Genomic DNA, 18,889 nt, shown 5'->3' on the forward strand with positions numbered 1-18,889 from the left:
CTCCATTTTTTAATCTTGAGGTTTTATTTATTTTTAATTCCAGATATTTCTGGCTTCGCTCACCCATGTCTCCACCTGACAGCCAGGGACCAGAGGCATTAGAGGCCTGGTGTCCCATAGATGTTTAAACTTCTGATGCCCATTCAAGGCCAACCCACTTAGCTGGGAAAACTAAGGGATTAGACCCTGTGCAAAGTACTCGGCCCACCACGGTCTCACAGAGCAAACTTTTCTACACAGCCACTCTTTTTTCCTCTTTAATAATTTTTATTTATTTATGGCTGTGTTGGGTGTTTGCTGCTTCGAGGGCTTTTCTCTGGTTGCGGTGAGTGGGGGCTCCTCTTCATTGCGGTGCGTGGGCTTCTCGTGATGGCTTCTGTTGCTACAGAGCACAGGCTCTAGGCCCTTGGGCTTTGGTAGCTGAGGCACATGGGCTCAGTAGTGGCGGTTCCCAGGCTCTAGGCCCTTGGGCTTCGGTAGCTGAGGCACATGGGCTCAGTAGTGGCGGTTCCCAGGCTCTAGGCCCTTGGACTTCGGTAGCTGAGGCACATGGGCTCAGTAGTGGTGGTTCCCAGGCTCTAGAATTCAGGCTGAGTAGTAGTTGCAGCTCGCATGGGGCTCCGAGGCAGCCGGGGTGTTCCCGGACCAGGGATCAAGCCCGAGTCTCTTGCAGTGGAAGGCGGATTCTTTACCGCTGAGTCACCAGGGAAGGCCCACCGCCACTCTGGAAAGCTAAAAGCCTGTTCTCTCATCTATAAGACATCAGCGATGATTATCTCCCCTCCCAGGCTTGTGTCTGGAATAAAGTAGTACCTGGCCCAGTACTCACTCGGTCATGATCCTTTTAAATCTGTACATAAGATCGGCCTCGCCTGGAAGCCATCGCTCGAAGCGCGGCTTCATCACTTAGCTTCAAACAGAACTGCTCCAAGCTTGACCTCCCACCAGGTCGCGCTCGTATAGTTAGTGTGTGTGTGTGTGTGTGTGTGTGTGCTCGTATAGTGTGTGTGTGTGTGTGTGTGTGTGTGCGCTCGTATTGTGTGTGTGTGTGTGCACGCTCATATTGTGTCTGTGTGTGTGTGTGTGCTCGTATAGTGTGTGTGTGTGTGTGCGCTCATATAGTGTGTGTGTGTGTGTGTGTGTGCGCGCGCTCGTATAGTGTGTGTGTGTGTGTGTGTGCTCGTATAGTGTGTGTGTGTGTGTGTGTGTGTGTGTGTGTGTGTTGGGGGCTGACCTAAAGGGATGTTGGGGGCTGACCTAAAGGGATCTTTTCTCTTTGTTTTTTATTTATTTTTAAAAAACTTTTTATTTTGTTTTGGGATATAGTTTTTGGGAATACAGTTTGTATTGGGATATTGTATTGGGAATACAATTTATATTGTATTGATTAACAATGTTTTGATAGTTTCAGGTGAACTGTGAAGGGACTTGGCCATACATACACATGTATCCATTCTCCCCCAAACTCCCCTCCCATCCAAGCTGCCACATAACATGAGCAAAGTTCCATGTGCTATACAGTAGGTCCATGTTGGTTATCTATTTTAAATATAGCAGTGTGAACATGTCTATCCCAAACTCCCTAACTATCCCTTCCCTCTATCCCTACCCCTTGGCAACCATAAATTCTTTCTCTAACTCTGTGAGTCTGTTTCTGTTTCATAAATAAGTTCATTTTCTTTTTTTCCCAATTATTTTTATTAGTTGGAGACTAATTACTTTACAGATAAGTTCATTTTTATCATTTCTTTTTAGATTCTGCCTATAAGGGATGTCATACAGTATCTCTCCTTCTTTGTCTGAGTGACTTACTTCACTCACTGTGAGAATCTCTAGTTCCATTTATGTTGCTGCAAATTACATTGTTTCATTCTTTTTAATAGCGGTGTAATAGTCCATTGTATATACGTACCACATCTTCGTTATCCGTTCCTCTGTCATTGGACATTTAGGTCTTCAGTGTCTTGGCTGTTGTGAACAGTGCTCCAGTGAACTTAGCGGTGCATGTACCCTTTCAGGTCATGGTTTTCTCCAGATGTATGCCCAGGAGTGGTGTTGCAGGGTCATATGGTAGCTCTATTTTTGGTTTTTTAAGGGACCACCATATTATTATCCATAGTGTCTGTACCAATTCACAGGGAGTTTTTCAGAGTGTTCGCCCTGGGCATCAGATTCCAGCTCCAAGTCAGGAGTAACTCATTCTTCCCTGAGCCTCAGTCTATCCAGCTGTCAAATAGGTTTGTTCAATCATTCAATAAATATTTACTGAGCCCAACCCTGTATTGGGCTTGGTGCTGGGAAAGCATCTTAATTCTATAAAATATTCAGGGTCCAGTCGGTAAAGAGTCTGCCTGCAATGCGGGAGACCCGGCTTCAATCCCTGGGTCAGGAAGATCCCCTGGAGAAGGAAATGGCAACCCACTCCAGGACTCTTTCCTGGAGAATCCCACGGACAGAGGAGCCTGGCAGGCTGTAGTCCGTGGGGTCACAGAGAGTCAGACATGACTGAGTGACTAACACACACACACTCTCAGGAACCTATGTTAGATCCCCAGGATGTGTATCTGGTCAGGGAGAGGACAGAAGACAAGCGAACCAGTAGGTTATCAGTGCCCGATGAAATTAACAAGGTCCTCAGAGCAAGAACAGCAGCTGTAGACAAGGGTGGTTAGGAAGGACCCATCAAGGATATGACCCCTGAGCCAAGACCTGAGTGGGCAGCAGCGATGAAAGCAGGTTAGGAAGGAGTAGGTGTGCAGAGATGGGGGTGGGAGCATCACAGACAGGGAGCAGCAGGTTCAAAGGCCCTGAGGTGAGCACACACTTGCAGTGTTTATAGAATAGCAGTGTGACTGGAACAGAATGAGCAAGGGGGAAGTGCAGGAACTGAGCGAGCCTGAAGGGGCTAGTGCCTGTCATAGGTCAGAGTAGGCAACGTTATGGAGTGGGGAGCCTTTGAAAAACTTTAGAAAAGGGAGGCAGTAATCTAATTTGTACTTTGAAATAACTCCTTGGGTTACTGTCTAGAGAGTGGTCGTGGGTGAGCTGGGCCACTGACAAAGCAGAGAGGCGGGAGGATAGGAAGTGGAAGACTGGACCAGGCTGATGGGATGGAGAGGAGCCTGGCTCTGTGACATGTGCTTTTGTCGGGGAGGCCAGGGAGGAGCGGGTGGGACTCTCTAGGCTCCTGGAGTGTGTAGCTGAGTGCAGGGGGTCCCCTCTCCAGGAGAACAAGGCCGACGTGAGGGAGTGAGGAGCAGGTTCATCTGGACACTCTGGACTTGAGATGGCCTTGGCGCCTGACGCAGGGCTGCCTCATGTGCCAGGCTGTGAGATAGGAAGCAATAACGCCCTTCCAGCTGCAGTCAGGTCTGCGGGCTGTGGAATCCTCCAACTATAGGCCAGTTCAGAGGGACTGTGTGAGGGATTCTCTGGGCAAGAAGAAGGTTGCACTGTTCCCATTGTCTGGGCAGCCCTGGGAAACCAAGGACCCTATCCGAGAGGAGGTCGCCCTCTCTCAGGCCCCCTGGCTTCCCTACACCACCTGAATTACCTGAATTCCACTTCGCCAAGCCATGCCCTGCTCGAATCTGCCACGTCTTGAGCTCTTCTGCCTTGCTCCTCTGCTCAGAGCACCACCCCCCACCCCCCACCTAAAAACCCTGTCTTTGCTTGCCCTCGGTGACTCTGGTCCGTCCTGCCAGACCCAGTCAACCTTAATGTCTTCCAGAAAGGCCCCCAGCTGTCCCCCAGAAGGTGATCAGTCTCTCCTTCATCCAGAAACCATGGTGACTGAAGTTGCAGGGGCCACCCCAGGATTACAGAGCATCTCCATACCTGCCAGCTCTTTGGATCCCACTCAGAGCACTTGGGGTGTCACACCCCATTTTCTGGTTGAAGCAGTTGACCTGCTCAAGGATGTTGCCTCCATGTGACCCTCATGGAGTTGGTGCAGTGGCTGGGGCATGGGGGAGCGGTCAGACTTCTGGTAACTTGGGTTCAAGCCCTGGCCGTAACACTGCCTGGCTGTAAGGTGAGCTCGGCTGAGTCTCCTCACTTCTCTGAGCCCCACCTGCAAAACGGGGCAATGACAGACCTACCTCACATACCTTTTCTGAGAGTTCGTTTGGCCAAAGTCCAATCCATTCTCATTATTCACGGTGCTTACACACATACTGTCTCACAGACACTGAATTAGCAATACTGAACCATTGTTCCAATGGGAAATGCAGAGTCCCTGCACATCCACCAGCTGCCAGCAAAAACACCAAGGTTTCTATTGAAGACACCTATTTAGTATATTGTTGATTTGTCAACGTGGAATTTGGCCAGTAACACCCTAACTCACACCTGAACGAAGCTTGTCTGACACACGTTTTCTCCTTAGGGAGAAAACATCTTCTTGCACTTAACAACACTGGACACCACTTCAGCACTATACTTCAGGCCATTTCAAACTGAGAAATCACCACCAGCAACAACAAAACACACAAAAAATGTGAAAGCACAGCATTAAGTAGACCAGGAAAAGGAGGCTTGTTTACAGTATGAGCCGAAACAGAAGGACAGTGTCGCCTTGTTCATTGTCAGCTGGGAACCTGTGTGGTGGGCGATTCGAATTGTCGGGCTCTGCCAGTGGCCACAAAAGCCCCGCAAGTGTTGATTTAAAGGTTACAGATGAGTCTTCGCGCGTAGGCAAACTCACATTACAGACCTGTGAATAATGAGGGCTGGGTGTAGATGGAGCACTCGCTCTGTGAGGTCTGCGGTTAGTATTGGAACCGTCACCAACAGGAGTGTGTCCTGAGCATGTCCCCTCTGGACAGCTGGCTTTGTCTTCCCCAGAGTGTCACCTTGGTAACCTCTTGGCTCCTGTGGACTTCAGAGTGGGAGGCCAGTGCAGGTTCTGGAGGCCCTGAGGCCACCCCCATGCCCCCCCCACAAGGGTTTGTTCCAGTTCCACTGGGAGGGAGGTGGCACCACGGAAAAGCTTCAAAGCAGTGGTGTGATTGGATTCCTTAAGTGGCCCATTGACCAGCATGAAAGAGGGACGGGAAAGGTAAGACAGGAGGTCGGGGGGCCAGGGAGCAGCAGTGTGGGGCATCTGGGGGGGCTGGCTCTCCATCAGGAGAGAAGGGAAGAATGGGGAGGTAGTTAAGAAACCCCTGGCTGTGTGCACTCAGTCCCCAGGAGGATGTTGTGGGGAGAAGTGCTGCCAGTCCCTCTTACTGGTGTTTGAAATTAAAGTTTGATGTTGTTGTCCTAAGGAGCAGTGAGGGAGGTGGTTCCAGGCTGGCACAGGGAGGGAAGAGCAGGGGGCATGTGGGCCGTCAACAGGAAAGTGGATCTCAGAGGCCTGTCTGTTCCTGGGATTTTCTCCCAGCATTCTCTGCTTTGGGGAGGGAGACAGGGAAGGAAGAGGAATTGGAGGCCGAGTGGGTGGGGAGCCTTGACTTCTGTTTTTATCATAGCAAGTGAGCCGCCCAGTTTAGCTGCGTGTTGACCCGTTGCATGAGACAAAGAGAGATCTTACAGGTTCTCAGACAGCCCTTCCTCCAACAAGCCCTCCCCGGAGCCTGGTAGAGCCAGCAAGGGAGTTTAGGGGTCTGGCTTTGAGGTCAGATCTGTTTGCACAGGGTCTCGGGTGGGTCCACAGGCTCTTCTGCAGAGCCTGCGGCCATGGCTCCCACACTGTTGAGGCTGCTTCCTGCTCGGCTCCTGGGCACCAGCAGACCTGAGGGCCGGGCTGGGCCTCCAAAGCACTTGCAGGTGGGTTAGCCTCCTGAGGTTGCTGGGGAACCACAACCACTCCTCTGAGCATGTGAACTCTGATTGGCCTTCTTCTGTACCTTGACATTAAAAAAGACAGACAACGTGCAGAAGCAAATTTATTCCAGGCTGAGAGTTTGCTGGTAAAATCTTGGTGCAGAAGGCAGAAATGAGATAAAGGGGGCTCCTTCTCAGAAGAAGCAAGGGCTTGTGGACAGTGGGGTAGGGAGGCTGGGCTGGATGTCTGGGGCTGGGGGCAGGCGGCCTCGCACAGCCAACTTCTGTCTGAGCCTGGGCGTGAGGGACCAGCCGGGCCAAGGTTAGGGCAGGGAGGCACGCGGCCCCCAGAGCTCAGCAGTGCGGTGCGCAGACAGTGCTGGGGCTCAGCAGATGTTTCTCTTAGGATCTTTAAAAATACACACAAGAACCAGCTGGAGGAGCCAGTCATCCTGGAGTGATGCTCACCCCCAAGCTTCCCAGGGCAGGTCTGAAAGCTTTCCAGGGTGAATGGACACAGAGTTGGCCCCACTCGCCACGCTGGTGTCAAGTGCGGCACACAGAACGTCTCCACACAGGGCAGGGAGGGCCGCAGTCACATCCTGGCCGGCGCCAACATCTTGGGTCTCGGGGCATTTGCTTCCTCTAAAGTTCATTGGCAAATGATGGTTGTGCACCCTCTCTGGACTGGGGACTGGCTGCCGACACGCATGGGACAAACACTCAGAGACTTGGCCACAGTCTCGAGTGCCCCAGAGGAGAGGGTCAGACTCTGCCTGGGCCAGAAAGGGCTGGGGGTGGAGGAATGGGCCGGAGGGCAGGAAACACAGAGGATATGCAGAGGGGTTTTGCCTGAGATGATGCATGTGCAAGAGGGCTTCAGTGCATGAAGAGTGTGGCATGTTTGGGAAAGGGTGGGAGGGCTCTCTGAAGCTCGAAGGGGCATGCTGAGGGGGTGGGAGGGCGGGAGGTGAGGCTGTCGGGATGGGAAGGTGGGACCAAACAGAAAGGGCTCCAAAGTTGGGACAGGACTAGAACCTCGGGTTCTAAAGTGCCGGAAGCCTTCACTATGGCTAAATCTTGATTTTCGGCACCCGAGGGTTTTTTTTGTAGTGGTGAGGTTCTTTTTCTTATTCAGCGAATAATTAGCTTTCTGTGCTTGAGACATCACCATGGGCCTGGGACACGACCTGCTGTGCCAAGACAGACAGAGTCCCCCATCCACTCCAGGCCTGTAACCACTGGCAAGATTTGCTGAGATGAGCAGATGACAAACATGGCAGGTGCTCTGATGGAGATGCTGAGAGACGCGAGATTAGGGAGCAGTCAGGGGAGGCCTCTGGGAGGAAGTGACCCTTGAAACGTGAGGAGCTGAGAGAAGCCTTCCAGGCAGAAGGGACAGCATGTGTAAAAGCCCCAAGGTGGGAGGAAGTGCCGGTGTTCAGAACACAGACTGGCTGCATCTGGATGCTGGAAGGGGCTGTGGAGGTGTCGGCCTGTATTTCTTGGCATTTCATGCCTGTGAAAGAGAGCTGTACCAGAAAGTCAGGCCCCACCCTCCTGTCCTGGGTGGGGGGGGGGGGTACAGTGCTCACAGGTGAGTGACGCCTCCCACCCACAGAGGCCCCAGGGCCTTGAAATCCAGTCCATTAGTCACACCACTTGTCTGTCACCTGTGCCCCCGGAGACATAGAGAATCCAAGATAAGTTCACTTGTCCTTTTATCACATCTGGCTATCTGACCTGGCCTTCCCTAGTTCACGTTCTCTTTCTCTCTCCCTCTCTCTCTCTCTCTCTCTGATGAGTGGCTGCCTCAGCAGGACTCTGGCCACACCCTGAGAGAGAGACTGGAGGGTCAGCCCTCTGTTCAGGCCCTGGACTGTGGACGGTCCCATTGTCTCCTGGGTGGGGTGGGTCCCTGCACAGATTGACTCCTTCAGGCCAGTGTCAGCCTACAACACAAGTGGGAGACGAGGACCCCGACTGCAATCACAGGGCCTCAGCTAAGCTTAGAGCCCAGTTCTGAGTCCTCATGCTCACTGCCACCCCCTTTAGGAAGATGTTCTTAGGGAGGTGTCCCCCCTTAAGCATTTTGAGCAGATTGAGACTTCCTCCTCCTGGGGAAGAAAACACCACTGATGCTTCCTTGTGACATTCAGGCCAACCAAACAAACGAATCATGAAATCCCCGGTGAGTCCAGGCTCTGCTGGCCGTGGGCTTCAACGGGCTGCTTTACGTGTCCAGCTCTTGAGGGAGACTGGCCCAGGCCTGGTCAGAGAACCAGTCCAGTCTCCCACCAGGGGCTGGGGAGTGGTAAACTTTTGGCTCACCCCTAGGCCTATCTCCCTCAGAACGAGAAAGCAGTCAGAGCCGTGCTGGCCCTGGGCTGTCTGACCTCAGTGATGTAGCAGGTATGTCTGTCCAAGGGGCTCCCCGGGCAGGCTGGGGAATTTTGAACAGAGGAGGAACTGAGTTCTCTGAGCCCTGAGCTCCCAGAGCACTGAGTCCCCTGGACTGGATCGGGCACGAGACATGGCTCCTGGCTCTGGGGCTCTTCTGTGGTGGCCTCTGTTGTTGTTGAAGCACTCGTGTCACAGCTCTCGCTCTGCTGAGGGCCCCTGACTCTCCTGGTCCCCATTGCGGGCCTGGCCTGGTGCATGTGTCTGTCAGGTGAACGGACAGGCGGATTTTCTAAATTACGTTTTTTATTTTTGTTGTTGTTTGGTCACTCAGTCGTGTCTGACTCTTTGCAGCCCCACGAACTACAGCACACCAGGCTTTCCTGTCCTTCACCATCTCCTGGAGTTTGCTCAAACTCATGTCCATCGAGTCGGTGATACCATCCAACCATCTCATCCTCTGCCGTCCCCTTCTCCTCCTGCCTTCAATCTTTCCCAGCATCAGGGTCTTTTCCATTGAGTCGGCTTTTTATTTTTAGGCAATGATCATTTACATACACTTGCAGGAAATAATACAGAGGGATCCTGGTACCCTTTACCCAGTTTCCTTCAGTGATAAAATCTTGCAGAACTGTAGTCTGCTGTCCTGGTCGGAATACTGACATAGATACAGCCCAGCAATCTTACTCAGATTTCGCCATCTTCACTTGTATCACCTGTGGTGTGTTTTATCCAATGTGCTTTCATCACAAGTGCAGGTGCCTGTATCCACCAGCACGGTCAAGATACACAGCTCCCATCAATTCGCACATACTGGGGTCTTCCCTGTCACCCTTTTATAACCAAGTTGCTTCATCCTCCTCATCACTCTCTCCCCCTAGTTTCCGCACAAACTGCTAATCTGTTCCCATCTCTATAATTAGGTCATTTCAGTAATGTTTTATAAATAGAATCACATGATCTGTAACTTTTGAGATAGCTTTTTCACGAAGCATAATTCACCTGACATTCATCCAAGTGGTTGCTTGTATCAGTGGTTCCTTTCTTCTGGCTGCTGAGTGGTCTTCTGTGGTCTGGGTGCACCACAGTCACTCACCCATCGAAGGACATCTGGATTGTTTCCAGTTTGGGCCTATATCATATAAAGTTGCCATGAACATGCACGCATAAGTTTTTTGTGAACATGTTATCATTTCTATGGGCTAAATGCCCAAGAGTGTGGTTATTGGATTGTATGATATTTGCATGTTTAATTTTAAAAGAAACTGCCAGATCGTTTTCCATGGTGGCTGTATCATCTTACATTCCCACCAGCCGTGTGCGAGCGATTCCATTTCTCCACATCCTCACCAGCATTTGGTGTTGTCACCGTTTCTTATTTCGGTCATTCTCATGTTTGCTTGGTGACATCTCGTGGGGCAGATGAATGGGTTCTCCTGTGCCTTCTCCATGGCCCCGGTGGCTCTGTGCCATCACCATCACCTTGATTGGCAGCCCCTTGAAGGCAAGGCTTAGAGCCCCTCCTCTGGCTCCTGTGGTCCTCACTTGGGTAGAGGCTGTTTCCATCCTCACTGGGGAATGGGCAGTTGGAGTTAAGATGCCAAGAAAAGCCACTGGATGTGACCTCACCCCTCAGAGGAAGTAGCTTCTGCTAGTTGACCAGCATCTCCTGTTTCAGACCGAAAGTGGAGCCAGCCCTGGGCCAGGATCGGAACGGGACTCTGAGACCCTCCCTCCCACCCAGGGCAGGTCATAGTTCCCTGAGTCTTGCTGGAAACAGGGAGTCTGCCTGGGCGTGGTGGAGTCCCGGGGGAGGCGGACTGGTGTGTGTTCTCACATAATGAGGTGGAGGTGGTGGGGTGGAACGGCACCCTGTGGGGAGGGGTAACTGAGCCCTGAAGGACGTGTTGGTCTTTGAACAGACAGGGAGGGGGCTGCAGCGCAGAGGAGCAGGGTGGAGGGAAGGACGAGAAGGGGAGTGGCAGGTCCCAGTGAGCTTGAGGATAAGTGAGGTTAACCATTCTTTAACTGTCCTGACCACGTGGGTACCCCAGCTGGATAATCCCTTTGTGTGGGACTAAGAGGGGGAGGGTGTGTTGGTCCCTGTGGTTGGTCCCCCACTAGACTTGACCTTGACTCAGCATGAGGATGGACAGGGCTCAGGTCTGTCTGTCTTGGTCATGGCTGTGTCTGACCCCCATTCTCCTCCAGAAATCCTCACCAAGGCCAGAGCTAGGGTCGGGTCAGGTGGGGCCTCAGCCCTGAAAGGGGTTCCAGAGGGCTGGTGGCTTCACCCCTGCCCTGCCCTCCTCTCACCCATCTGCAGGTTCATCATGCCTAGTGGCGTATAAGAAGACCCCGCCACCGGTCCCTCCACGCACCACGTCAAAGCCGTTCATCTCCGTCACAGTCCAGAGCAGCACCGAGTCCGCCCAGGACACCTACCTGGACAGCCAGGACCACAAGAGTGAAGTGACGAGCCAGTCTGGCCTGAGCAACTCCTCGGACAGCCTAGACAGCAGTACCCGCCCGCCCAGCGTGACACGGGGCGGCATCACCCCAGCCCCCGAGGCCCCCGAGCCACCCCCAAAACATGCAGCTCTGAAGAGCGAACAAGGGACGCTGACCAGCTCTGAATCCCACCCTGAGGCCGTCCCCAAAAGGAAACTGTCATCTATAGGAATACAAGTAGGGGCCCCTTTCACACTCTGTCCTCGGCCTGCACCGCGCACCTGCCTGCGTGTAATTACATCTGGTGGAGGCCCACTAGGTCTCCTGGGTCACGGTGGTTTGTCTGTTCTGGGGGGTCGGCCCCAAGTGGCCAAACCAAATTCCACCAATAAGCCATGCCTTCCTCGAGGTCGCCCGAACGTGGTGCGGGCCGTGCAGCTGTGGGCACGTGTCCCTGCTCCAGTGATGGGTTGTCCCGGTGAATGTAGTTACACTCAGCCAGCCATCTCCTGTCCACTGTTTGCCTGTCCTCCTCTGTCTGTCTGTTCACTCCACCCTTTGCCCTGCCAGCCGACATGTGGGAGACAGGACTGGCCCAACAGTTCCCTGATCCAAGGTCAGCTCAGGTGCGGAGGCTGCGGCCCTGCCTGGTGGTGGGAGCAGCGTGGAGCGTAGACGCCAAGGGCCAGGGGTACCAGGACCCAGGGCCCGGAGCCTTGGGGGTTGCTCCAGGGGGACTTGGCCCAGAGCCTTCTCAGGCCTTGGGGACAGGTAGGTTGCTCAGGGTGCCAGGCCCACAGCAGATTGAGAAGTGGGACATTGGTCCTGACGCCTCCCTCCGCAAGAAAGGATCCAGGCAGATAATTCCCTGGGACTGAGGGGCCAAAGCCAGGAGATGCTTCAGGAAGCTGGGCTCACTGTGCGCTCCTGACCACAGCACACAGCAGGGCCGGGTGCGCTAGCTTCCCCCGCACTGCCGCACGGTGCCTCCTGCATGATCTTATATCAATACTTGTGCTGTAAGCTGAGGGGGGGGTGGGGGGGAACCTCGGCCCCGCCTTGCAACTTTCAAGAGCTGTTCTACACCCTTAAGTAAAGCACACTCTGGGCAGGGGTGGGGAGTAGGGAGTGGGGAGGGCAGCTACAGTGGGCTGAGAGCTTGAGGAAGGCAGAGCCTCTCCTAACCCAAATGGCGATCAAGGACTTCCAGGTGGCGTGTGTGGTGGCTTAGATCAGACAGGATCTCTGTTTCCCTGGCCATCCCTGGCCAAGTGCACGACAAAGCACCAGAATTATAGAAGGAACATGGGACTCTCTGGAGGGCTGAATGGACCAGAGGTGGCTCATTGGCCGATTGATTGCACCTGCTTCTTGGGGAGGCAGAGTTTAGGCAGCTCTGGGCTACAGTTTCGCCATGGATACAAGGAGAAAGTTGGCCGGGAGACTATGTTTTCTGTTCTGCTTCATAAGAAGTTCAGCCCCTGGCCTGTATGCCACTCTGGAGGGATTCTGAGGGGTACAGAAAATAGCCTAGTCTTGGTTGGGCAGCCCCACCCTCTCCTTGGCCAAACCAGATGCTCTCATCTTTACAGAAGGCCCAAGAGAGAGTTAGTCACCCTGATTCCTACACTCAGAGGCTCACACGGGGCTGTGAACTCTGGCTCTCAGGCCCATCTAGGCTTCTCCCTGTCGCATCACCCCACCCCCATCCAAGCTCTCCAAGCAGTTCTTGGGAGCCGGTGATGCCCCGTCCCCTGAGCTGGCTCTAGCTGAAGGAGACGTGCAGTTACATCCTCTATGGTGGGGAAGTGACTGGTGCTCAGCCCTGTCCCAGAAGGCCTTTCTGAAACCAAGAGACCAGAGCTTCCAATTTCCAGTGACAGTCCCAACAACCCTCATCCATTCCTTGGTGCCTCGAGCCCTGGCTCAAGTGTGGGTTCTCCCTCATTCATGAGTGGTGATGGAGGGGCTAGCCTGGCCACTCTGTGGCCACATACCTCTGTCCCAGGAATGAAAGGTAGGCTCAGGGCATCACTGGTATAGAGAAAGAGCACTAACCTTGCACGTGGCTCTGGTCCTTACTGCTCCCCCGGCCCACCTGGTGCTGACGGTAACCTCAGCCGAGTGTGATCAAGGCCCAGGGATGGCATCCCGTAGGGCCCAGGGACTGGGCCGGCTGTGGCCTTGGTGACAGCTTTCAAATCCAGAGCCGCTGCCCAGGGTTTGCCCCTCGTGCGGCGGCCCCAGCCTGCCCTTCAGCTGCAGGGTTGGGGGAGTGACCTCTGCCTCGAGACAGCCCGGCTTCAACTACACCAGATAACGGCTGTGGCTTTGTGTGTGTGTGTTTTCTTTCTCTTTCGTTGTCCTTTTTTTTTTTCTTCTCTCTGATGCGTGTAAAGGAGAGGACTAGAAGGAACGGTTCCCACCTCTCGGAGGACAACGGACCCAAAGCGATCGATGTGATGGCACCCTCCTCAGAGTAGGGAAAGGCGGTCCTCTCCACCCCATCCCACCTCCCGCCCGCCTGCCCGCCCGCCTCCGCGCGAATGAGCAGTGCCCGGCTTCACCTGGTCCGGCCTTGGGCCCATGTGCAGTGTCCGCATGCCTCGTGTGCGTCTGTCGGCTCGTCCATTTGCGTCGTCCCACTAATGTGAATTTCAGCAGCAAGTGTGGTGTTTGTTTTTTTATTTTTGTCTTTGTCCCCGTGCCGTGGCTGTCGTTGTCCTTCAATAAGGTTGACTGCATTCAGCCAGTGCCAAACGAGGAGCCCAGTCCCGCTACCAAATTCCAGTCCATCGGGGTTCAGGTAGAGGACGACTGGCGGTAAGTGGCACCGAGGTGGTGGCTGCCTCTCCCCTCTCCTCTCCCTCCCTCCACTCTCACCTCTCCTGCGCCGCCTCCTCCTGCTCTCCCTAACCCACTTCTCCTTGCTGGATTTCTAATAACCAAGCTGGGTTGGGGGTGCGGGCAGTGGTCCAGGCGTGGAAGGCCGGGCGGGCGGGCTGCCGGGTGCGCTGATGAGCAAGGGTGAGCGCTTGCTCCGTGAGAGGAATCGCCACGGGGGCTGAGGCCGGGCAGAACCACGGCCCAGCACCCCCAATGTTGGTGGGCTTCCTGGCCCCGCTGCAGTAAACAGGCAACCTTATGACCTTGTCCGTGTGTGCGTGTGCGGGCAGGGCGGGGGCTGAGCTGAGAATGAGACGGGGCTGTGGGACCCGCTTCAGGCGCATGGTGAGCAGACGATGCATCCGTTTCTCTGTCTCCCGTGTGTCCGGGTCGGGGTGGCCTCTGGTCTCCAACCCTCTTGGTGACTCACCCTTTCCTGTCCCCACCCCTCCTCCACGCTGTTCCCTGCCCACCCCCCCACAGAAGCAGTGCCCCCTCTCACAGCATGTCCTCCAGACGGGACACCGACTCCGATACCCAGGATGCCAACGACTCAAGCTGTAAGTCGTCTGAGAAGAGCCTCCCAGACTGCACCCCGCACCCCAACTCCATCAGCATCGATGCCGGCCCCCGGCAGGCCCCCAAGATTGCCCAGATCAAGCGCAACCTCTCCTATGGAGACAACAGCGACCCTGCCTTGGAGGCGTCCTCGCTGCCCCCGCCCGACCCCTGGCTGGAGACCTCCTCCAGCTCCCCGGCAGAGCCAGCACAGCCCGGGGCCTGCCGCCGGGACGGCTACTGGTTCTTGAAGCTGCTCCAGGCAGAAACTGAGCGGCTGGAGGGCTGGTGCTGCCAGATGGACACGGAGACCAAAGAGAACAGCCTCTCTGAAGAAGGTGGGTACTACCAGGCCAGCTCTCGGGTGGGCGGGGGGGTGGCAACCCCGAGTCTCCAGGGTTCACCAGGGGGAGTCTCTTTAAGTTCTCTTCTTGGCTCAGTTGTGAGCCCACCTCTTATTTTCATTCTTGCTTTTCTTCCTTCTATGCAACTACATAACCAGCCTTTTTCCAGAAAGAATTTATGTCAGCGGCTGCTAGTTGCACAGGCGGTGGGGTCAGCCGCTCCCGGGGTTGAATCCCAGCTCTTTACTTACTGGGGAAGTGACCTGGGCAGGTTTCTCTGAGCCTCAGTTTTCTTACCTGTAAGTGGAGATAGTCCTACCCTCTGATGTGGTGGTGCATGTTCAAGGTCTGAGGAAGTACCACGCACGGAAACTCGGCACCATAATTACGCCTTCAGCAGTTCCTTATTGAGCACCTACTGTGTGCCAAGCATCAAGGATCTAACTCTGGGCTCAGCAGGGTGTGAGGAACTGTGAATGGGTGAGACAGAAATCATCTACTTCCCTACTTAGGTTTCTGTCTATACCATGCCTGTTTCCAAAAATTCCCCTGAGAAATTAGTTCAGGAAAGATCTCGGAATATGCAGGGAGCCTGGAGTCCCAGGTGGTTGGTAGAGGGAGGGGAAGCTCTGGCCCCCAGTTCGCTCCCCTCCACAGACCAGGTGGGACGGACGGAGCATCCCACTGACCCCTGGTGGGCAGGGCCTGAGGAAGGCGCCCCTTGATGATGCAGAGTCCCTGTTGCCACTGTCTCTAGGCCAGTTCCCAGCTTTGATGTCACACCCACTGGCGTGCAGGGAACTGTTGTGAGGTATATACCTAATAACTTCTTACAGTACTAGTATTTATAAAATCAGAGCAGAGGCATGGATCCTGAACTGCTCCTAATGGAAATCATCCAGCCCTCTGCCCTTCTTCCTCAGCCTTTCCCACCTTCAGCTCTCAACTGCTCCGTCTTCTGGTATCTACCTTCAATATTTCTTTCATCCTTCTTCTTTTTTTTTTAATGGGAATACCTTTCATTTTCTCTCAAGTTAATCATCATCATGTATTGAAATCTGCCATAATAGTTCATATTTAGCTGTGTCACCTCCCCTTCCTATGTCCCACCCTCCATATATTACATCAGTGTGGCATTAAAAAAACAACCAATATTTCTGTTTACCGTGAGCACGTAAATGATGTTCACTGCAGAGCCTTGTAGTAGGATTTCATTGTCTCATACACTTTCTTTTTCCTAAAATGAATGGTTGCCTCCTCTTTTGTATACTTTGTTTTCTAAGCTCTCATTTGTAATTTTTTTCACATGCCCCCGGAGATCTGCCCGCCCCCCACCACCATTGTTCCCCAGGTGTGCAGATGGATCAGATCATCTCAGGATCTCCTGTCTTTCCCAGTGCCCTCTGTCCCCAGCTCTGGTCTGGCCAGGTTGCTTTCTAGGCCTGCTTCCCAGCTGCTGTCCAGAGACTTCCCTTTTCATCACCTGGCACTGCCCTTAGCTACTTTCCTGCTTTTTGGACCATGTGGTCTTCTGCTTTCCTGGGTTTAGTCCTTCACTTTACTGGAGCACACCTTCAGTTGGAGATAAATTTTTGGAAACCACCATGTATTTTTTCAGACCTTATAAAGTTTGGCTGAGTGTAAAGTTGAAAATAATAAATACCAATTATTTTTATATAAATGTAGATATATATATATATAATATTAAATAACATTCCCTCAGAACCTTAAAGAGGCTGTATTGTACTTAGCTTCCATTACTTGTGCTCTTAAAAAAAAAAAAAAGTGTGGACTTCACTGGTGGTTCAGACGGTAAACAATCTGACTGTAATGCAGAAGATGTGGGTTCAGCCCCAGGGTCGGGAAGATCCCTGGAGAAGGAAATGGCAACCCACTCTAGTTTTCTTGTCTGGAGAATTCCATGGACAGAGGAGCCTGGCGGGCTACAGTCCGTGGGGTCACAAAACAGCTGGACACGACTGAGTAACTAAGACTTTCACTTTCACTTGTGCCTTAAAGTTTGAGGCTGGTCCAGTTCTCAGTCCTTGGAAGCTGTTAGAGTCTTCACTTTACCTCTTTTGTGAAGGTTCTAGATGATGTGTCCTGGAATAGGTCTTTGTGCCAGTAGTTAATAGGCCGCTTGTATGTGGAGACTCAGACCTTTGTTTCTGAGAAATAGTCTTGCATTAATTTTTAAAAAATAATTCCCTCACTTCTACTTTTTCTGTTTTCTCTCTCTGAAACTGCTGTCACTCAGATGTTGGGTTTGCTGAGTTGACCCTGTCTCAGATCTTTTTTTGTCTGTTATCTGTTTATTGTGTGTCTTTCTAGAAGGCTTTTTCTTTTTTTTCCATGCTGTAGCAACTTTATTGAGATACAATTCACAAGCCATAAAATTTACCACTTTACAGTGTTACTATTAGTAGAGTTAGTATACTCATAATGCTGTGCAACCATCACTACTATCTGAATTCAGATCATCTTCATCACTCCAAAAAGAAACCCCATGACTATAAGCAGTCACTTCTCATCGCCTCCGCCCCACTGTCTCTTAGCAACCACTAATTCTGTCTCTGCAAATTTGCCTATTCTGGACATTTATGCAAATTGAGTCATACAGTATGATCGTATGACAGGTCTTTTGTGTCTCACTTTTGCCCTTTTTTTGCCACGGTTTGCAGGTTCATTCATGTTGTAGCATGTATCAGGTTTTCATTCCTTATCATGGAATAATATTCCATTTTATGGGTATACTGCATTTTATTTAAACATTTGGCTGTTGATGGACATTTGAATTGTTTCCACTTTGAGGCTAGTATGAATAATGCTGCTATGCACATTTGTGTACAAGTTTGTATATGTAACCAGAAGTGGAATTGCTGGGTCATATGGTTATTTTGTGGAGGAACCTGCTGAACTTCCATAGTGACTGCTCCATTAATAACATTCCCACTAGCAGCACACGAGGGTTCTAATTTCTCCACATCCTCACAAACTCTTGTAATTACTGCTCTTTTTGATTATAGCCATCACAGTGGTAAAGTAGTACCTTGTTGTGGCTTTGTGTTTCCATGGTGGCTAATAAAGTGTATAGTATTTTTGCATGTGCTACTTGTGTATCTTTTATTGGAGAAATCTGTTGAGATCTGGAGGTTTTCTTGACTTCACTCCGTCCATCCGTATAACAGTACTTTCTTACTCTGTTCCTTTTTCGTAACATTTTTTCCTTGTTACATGGATAGAGTATCTCCTATCTTTCTAAGACCTACATATATGTTTATTTAAGTTTTCATGTGTCTCTGTGTTGTCTCTATTTCCTTTAGATCCTTCTATGTATCTTTTTCAGTTGGAATCTTTCTTGGAATGTCCAGTAATCTTTGGTTGTTTATTCATATTGAAAGTGAGCACCTAACCCAGGAGTAGGAAGGGATGGACTATAAGATCACTAATTTTATTGTTAGCCTAGTAGTTCCTCTTGTTTTTTAATTTTACGATTTAATTTAAAATAGAACTTCAGAATTTCCTGGCAGTCCAGTGATTAGAACTCAGCACTTTCACTGCTGTGCCTCAGGTTCAGTCCCTGATTGGGGAATAAGAATCCCCCAAGCCATGTGGCATGGCCAAAAAATAAAACTTAATTTTAGAGTTAGCAAAAGCAAATTATATAAAATAGCAACAGTCATGGTAATATACTGGTGTGTTGGTAATATACAGTAGTAACGTCAAAGATGAAGAAATAATTATTTAACCATCAGGATAAAAACTCTCTAATAGCAGAATAAAACTCATAATAGCAGATAAAACTATTATGAATAATACCGCTATGAATACTCATGTATGAGATTTTGTTTGACTACCTGTGTTCAAGTCTTTTGGGTATATATGTGGGAATGGAATTGCTGGGTCATGTGGTAATTCTTAATTTTTTTTTCATTTTGTTACTGTGAAATATATATAAAACCTGCCCTGTTAACCACTTTTAAGTGTGTAATTCAGTGGCATTACCTATATTCACAATGTTGTGTATCACCAACATCTATTTCCAAAACTTTTTTATCACCTCAAATCGAGATTCTGTACCCATTAAGCAATAATTTCCCATTCCCCTCTCCACCCAGCCCCTGGTGACCTCTGATCTGCCTTCTGCCTCTGAATTTCCCCATTCTCAATCTTTCATGTACGTGTAATGATACAGTGTTTGTCCTTTTGTGTCTGGCATGTTTTCAGGGTTCATCCATGTTGCAGCATATTAGAACTTCATTCCTTTTTATAGCTGAATAGTATATTCTACTGTATTTAAATATTGATACCACATTTGTTTGGTCCATTCATCTATTGGCAGACATTTGGGTTTTTTCACCTTATAGCTACCATGAATAATGCTGCAGTGAACACTGGATATAAGAATCTGTTTCAGTCCAATTTTCAGTTCTTTCGAGTGTAAACCCAGGAGTGGAATTGCTGGGTCATATGGTAATTCTATG

At 51.2% G+C, this 18,889-nt stretch overlaps 1 protein-coding gene across 5 annotated transcripts in view; it reads left to right on the plus strand.

The window, feature by feature from the left end:
- Positions 1–18,889, plus strand: part of DLGAP4 (DLG associated protein 4) — a 197,315-nt gene that overhangs the window by 153,844 nt on the left and 24,582 nt on the right. For 4 of the 5 annotated variants that reach the window (XM_070472591.1, XM_070472588.1, XM_070472590.1 and 1 more), the window contains 3 exons: positions 10,493–10,854; positions 13,352–13,440; positions 13,987–14,399. In XM_070472591.1, coding sequence (XP_070328692.1) covers positions 10,493–10,854; positions 13,352–13,440; positions 13,987–14,399 — 864 coding nt within the window. Of the gene's footprint in view, positions 1–10,492; positions 10,855–13,016; positions 13,097–13,351; positions 13,441–13,986; positions 14,400–18,889 lie in introns of all 5 variants that reach the window. The other variant, XM_070472589.1, reaches the window with a different exon arrangement.

The sequence above is a fragment of the Odocoileus virginianus genome, chromosome 9, assembly GCF_023699985.2.
Source record: "Odocoileus virginianus isolate 20LAN1187 ecotype Illinois chromosome 9, Ovbor_1.2, whole genome shotgun sequence".
In the NCBI taxonomy this organism is placed as follows: domain Eukaryota; kingdom Metazoa; phylum Chordata; class Mammalia; order Artiodactyla; family Cervidae; genus Odocoileus; species Odocoileus virginianus.